Source organism: Ctenocephalides felis, unplaced genomic scaffold, assembly GCF_003426905.1.
Source record: "Ctenocephalides felis isolate EL2017-DRISC unplaced genomic scaffold, ASM342690v1 CF-g0.4_SCAFFOLD_01490, whole genome shotgun sequence".
Lineage (NCBI taxonomy): Eukaryota > Metazoa > Arthropoda > Insecta > Siphonaptera > Pulicidae > Ctenocephalides > Ctenocephalides felis.
In genome coordinates, this window is record NW_020537644.1 from 12443 (window position 1) to 18244 (window position 5802).

The following is a 5802-nucleotide window of genomic DNA, read 5'->3' on the forward strand; positions in this document are numbered from 1 at the left end:
TATATCATGAAGGGTATAAATGCAATAACCGATACTATTTTTATAATTATTCATATGGCATTGACATTAAAATTTAAAAACACGTCGATAATTTTACGCGCAAACAAGTGGGTGCTGCCGGACACTTTTATTAGGTATTGTGCTAAAGTATTGTAAAAACTATTAAAACTTAATATATTTTGTTATTTGACAATATCTATAAGTTTATTTAACAGCTGTAATTCGTTTTGTTCAATTTAAAATAACAATAAGTATGTTTTCTTAGAAACCAGTTATTTTGACTGGTATTGGTAGAAATAGGTATATACAAACGGCTGGTATATCTAGTGTTAAAATATTAGGTTGTCAAATATCTCCCTTCCGCTTTTTTGCTCTTGGTTTATAATACAAAAAGGCGGAAGGGAGATATTTGACAACCTATTATAATTGCGCTATTACCTGACATGGGTCTATTATTGGTGTTCATCGACATGTTGGTATAATGTGATGTGACATCTCCTCCGTTTGAGAAACTTTCATAAGGTCTACTCGGTTGGGCTCCATAGGGGCTCGTGGATTGCTGATTCTGGTTCGTGTACTGTGTTTGATTCGGTTGTTGGTTTGAGTATTGGTTCGGATTCTTAAACTGATTCTGCTGTTGCTGTTGCTGTTGCATCTGGTTACTATACCTCCTCTCCTGATACTGCTGATTCTGGTTCTGATACTGCTGGCTAGGATACTGGTTATTCTGCTGCTGATTGTAGTCGTTCATCGGTTTACTATAAGTCTGATTATACTGCGGCTGGTTATTATAATTCGCTTGATTGTAATTTCCCTGTTGCGTTTGTGCTTGTTGCAACAAATGGTTGCCGTACTGATTGTTTCCCTGGTTTCCAAAATGAGTAGCGACTTGTATCGGTTGCATTTGGTTGTTGTATTGATGAGGTTGTGCTTGGAATTGGTTGAAATGCTGCTGAGGTTGTTGCGGTTGGTGTGAGGTTCGTGGAGGACGAAACCGTTGTTTGGCATTTGGAAGGAATCTAAAAAAGAAATTGAACTAGTTGAAAGTGCCATTTAGCCTTAAGGGGCGCAACTAGTGTGAAACTTTGAAAAAATCGATTTTTGTTTTGTTTCATATTCGTTAGATTACACCTTTATTAAAAACATATATTAAAAATAACATATTAAAATTTCAAATCGACATGTCAAATAGTTTTTGAGTTACAGCCATTTAAAAAAAAGTATACATATAGTATATAGTATAACGATCATTTTATCTTTAAACGCGTTTTTCTCGAAACAGCATTTTCCGAATTTGCTGCAGTGATTACTCAAAAACGAATGATCCGATCACTATCAATTTTTTTACATGTTGTGTATATAGTTCTCCGTAAAATGAACCTCGATTTTTTGATCGGATTAAAAATCTAAATTTGGCAGTCGAAAAACGAGCAAAATTTTGGGTAAAATTCGACTTTTTTTTAAAACGCCGCCATTTTGTCAATTTTGATTTATTTTTTTTATCGTAGTTCATTTACAGTCAATATTATCTAGTTAACGAGAATTTTTTTTTTTGATTTCATCCACGTAGGAGGCCGAAATCACTGCAGCAGTTAAGGGCCTTTTTTTTGTCACGCCGTTGGAGATCGACGATAACTTAAAAAAATATTTAATTTTTTTTCAAAAATTTTACTATGTATTCTTAAAACATGTATAAATATATTTCTAAAATTTTGAAATGATTGATAAAGTAGTTTTTTTTAATATAAATTCCCAAAAATCACCTTTTTTAGGCGGTTACACTAGTTGTGCCCCTTAAGACAAGTTCCATAAACTCCGGAAATGTGTAATATTGACTTAATCGAAAGAAAATGAGATTTAGATATTTAAATAAAATTAGTCAACTGTTTATTTCGAAATAATGTTTGCGATTAAATCTAAACATTGCGATTTCCAATAGAATTTTCTCAAACACATTTAAATTAACTGTAATTATATTAATTATATGCAGAGACACTAGTGATTGTATGCCCTAAAATATATATTATTTTAAATTTTAATGAGTTGATAATGTTTGACTCATAACATCACAAAAGCAACTTTTGACACAAATTTTGACTGATAATTTTTTAAACTTTGATGAATTTAAAAATTAAAATACTTGTCGTAGGGCCGTAAAATTCAGTATGTTGCCAGGACCATGATATCTAATAACTACGGTTTGTCGGTTTTCAAAAACCGACTTTTTGATGAAAATTATGAAATTCGAAAACCGGTTTTTAGCGGAAATTTAGGTTTTTACTGTATAAATGTAAATTGCCCTACGCAAACTTTAAAAAAAGAGTTTTTAGCCCTAGAAGTCAAAATTGAAAAAACAAAATTTTTTGAATTATTATTTCACTCTTTAAAAACGATTCAGTTTAGTTCGGTTGCAAGTGAGAAAGTATTTTCTATTTCGAAAAATAAACGTCCTCAGCTTTTAGCAATCATATTCATTAAACCAGAAAATAATTAAATATTTGAAGTTAATTGATTAAAATTGAATATAATAATCTTGGGATTTTGTTTAACTGTTTTTGGAACTAAAATTGACATTAACAAGTATGTATCAATATGTATGTATTTTTTTTTTGTTCTTTAATTAAAAGTTGAAAGTTTTTCTATTAACAATGTATTATTTTTATTTATTCGAACTCTTTTCTTTTACTGTGATAAAAATACTTATATTCTTATACGTGAAAATGATGCTTGAATAACGAATAATCATTTTCAAAGTAATGTAAACCAAATCAACTATTATTTCTTTATTCTACTGATTAAACTAAAAATAAATATGTACTATTCATACATTAAATAAATTCAGCCAAAAACTGCTTTAAATCACACTAAATTTACCGATTTTTTTTTGTTATTACAGAATATTCGAGCAAAAATTGATTTTTATATAAAATTCGAAAACCGGCTAAAACCGGTTTCTGAAAAACTACAATTCGAACGCCGGGTTTTCTGAAATGTCGGCTTTTGCATAAACCCTACTATCAACATAATAAGATTCATCAGAATTTTGTTTTAACAGTTAATTACGAAAAAAACCTACTTAACACGACTTTCAAATAATATCTTTCGAAAAGTTTTGAATTTTTAAAATCGGTTCAAAATTTTTGGCTAACTACAAAACTTAGCACTTTTTTGCTAATTACAAAAAAAACTGCTCAGCCTATCGTATCGAAAATCTAACCACGCGAGTGCCTATCAAGTTCATTAAATGGTTTTAAAATTATTCAAATCGACTCAACCGTTTTTGAGAAAACGTCGATGAAAGTTTAATTTTGACAAACGCCAAGAAAACGCAAACCAATTTTTTCAAAATTGGCGAATTTTCAAAGTTGGCGTAGGGCCGTAATACTTTAGTATGATCTAGCAGACCATGATATCAATCGCCAAAAAAAATCATAAAACTAGTGGGGTGGGTGGCATCGTGCCTTAAGGCAAATGCTGGAACTTCCCGTACCGTAACGAAATGTTCGAGGAATATTGAATGTTTTCAAATAGATTATTATAAATATTGTAACATTGTCTAATATTTATAAGAATTATATAAACTGAATTGCAGAGTTGAAATTATTGTTCAAAGTATATTAGAACTATAGTCAGAATTAAAAATAAAATCTGAATTATTTTCGATATAAAAAAATAAAAAAAAAAAAAAAAAAAAAAAAAAATGGTACAAAATTTTTTTTTTCCAAAATCAATATTTTGTTAAGACAAGCAGAAAGTTCTTTGAATCAATTGAATCGGACGCTTAATTCTCTCAAAAAACTGCCATTTTTTGTACATTTAGCTCTGTATCTCCGAAATGGCTGGGCCTGCCTTTGCGAAAAACTAATAACCCCTTCTCCCAATCATTACTATTGAATGTTTTTAGATCATTCAAATCGGATGCTCCGTTCTCTCAAAAACTCGATTTTTATTTTCTGCACTTTTTGCTCCTTATCTCCGTAACTGCTGGACCTGCCTTTGCCAAAAACTAATCAGCTCTTCTCCTTATCAATAGGAATCGAATGTTTTTTAAATTATTCAAATCGGTTAATCCGTACGCCCGAAAACGTGGGCGAAAATTTGTATCCATACATACATACACACACACACACACACACACACACACACATCCATTTTTCTGAGGTATGCCAAAACGTTCAGAAACCTTCAAAACGTCGAGAAATGTAAAAATTTTCAATTCCGATTTTCGGCCCATTACAATAACTTACCCTACGGGAAGTTAAAAATCGTCAAAAAAAATTTCAACAGTTAATTACAAGAACACGTCCCAGCGAATTTTTACCAAAAACTAATGAGGTCGATTCCAAAACAATATCTTTCGAGCGGTTTTTGAATTTTTAAAATCGATTCAGAATTGCGCGCTAAAATGTGGACGAAATTTTTTTCACTTTTATGCGATCTACAAAGAAATGGCTCAGCCGATCGTCGCGCAAAACTAACAAACGATGGTCCTCATCGAAATACATCGTACGCTTTTAAACTTTGCAGCCGTTTTTGAAAAAAAACGTGAATTTACGGTAAAAAATCTGTTCACATACACACAAACACATACTTTTTCCAAATTCGGTCTCATTTGATTCAGAATGGCTTAATTGTTTAAATAATAAATTTCATTTACTATTATCTTACTTAAATTAGATTGGGATCCCCAAGTTCGCCTCTGGTGCGTTGTGACTGGTTCGTGCAGGAAAAATTGAGTTTGAGGCTGATTTTGTTCCATGGCATGTGAAGGCTGCTGAAAGAAAGGAAAGGGATATATTTAAATTTCTGGTTCACTGGAAAATTAAAAATACAGTAAACATGTGTCAATTATTATGGTGTACCTGTTGCTGTTGTTGCTGCTGCTGCTGTTGTTGTTGCATATAACTTTGATTCCTAATTTGATCTTGTTGAGTTGCTAAGCGTTGGATATCGGATTGAATATCTTGCAAACTATAGTTCATTCTGAAAAAGAAAATCAAAATATGTAGAAAATATAAGTTGATATAATCCAAATACAGTCTGGGAGTGTTGTAAATCGTCTAGGAGTGTTGTAAAATGTCTGAGAGTGTTGTAAAATGTCTGGGAGTTTTGTAAAATGTCTGAGAGTGTTGTACAAAGTCTGAGAGTGTTCTAGATCATCTAAGAATTTTGTAAAATATCAGAATGTTCTAAATCGACTAAGTGTTAGACTATTATATTAATTATAATTTTTTTTTTTTCTTACTGTGCGATTGAGTGTTGATACTGTTCCAAATCAATATTATCAGCACTATCTGGTGTCCTTCGATTTTCAACAAAATACTGTGGCTCTTCACTTATATCCTACAATAACAAAAAAAATCCATTAAACATTTGTAAAAATACGACTTTAATAATATTTCAGTAAAAATACCAATCACCGAGTTCAATAAGAGATAATTAAGGTGCAAATCGTGTATTGAAATACAATAATAATGTAAATATAGTGTTGGAAACTGATAAATAATTTTTGTTTTACTATACCTGTTCCTTGTTATGTCCCATTTCGATAGAGTCTGCCATTTCGGTAGTGTCTGTTGCACTTTACTCTACAGAGAGAAAAATAGACCAAATGCCCCAAAGTTATAATAAGATACATACTTGTGTATTACATTATATACATCTATATACATACAAATTTATATATATATATATATATATATATATTTATATAAGTTATATACGGTGCAAAAACAAAATGAAAATCCATGCATCGATAATTTGATAACTCAAAAATAACATACTAAAATTTTAAATCAATAT

At 30.7% G+C, this 5802-nt stretch overlaps 1 protein-coding gene across 1 annotated transcript; it reads right to left on the reverse strand.

Moving 5' to 3' along the window:
• Positions 1–204: 204 nt before the first annotated feature.
• Positions 205–5562, reverse strand: LOC113369748 (putative cyclin-dependent serine/threonine-protein kinase DDB_G0272797/DDB_G0274007). The gene is made up of 7 exons (XM_026610309.1): positions 5524–5562; positions 5246–5343; positions 4863–4983; positions 4669–4771; positions 966–1019; positions 439–888; positions 205–215 (listed from the first exon to the last, which is right to left on the reverse strand). The coding sequence occupies exons 1-7, from the start codon at positions 5560–5562 to the stop codon at positions 205–207; spliced, it is 876 nt and encodes a 291-aa protein (XP_026466094.1).
• Positions 5563–5802: the final 240 nt, after the last annotated feature.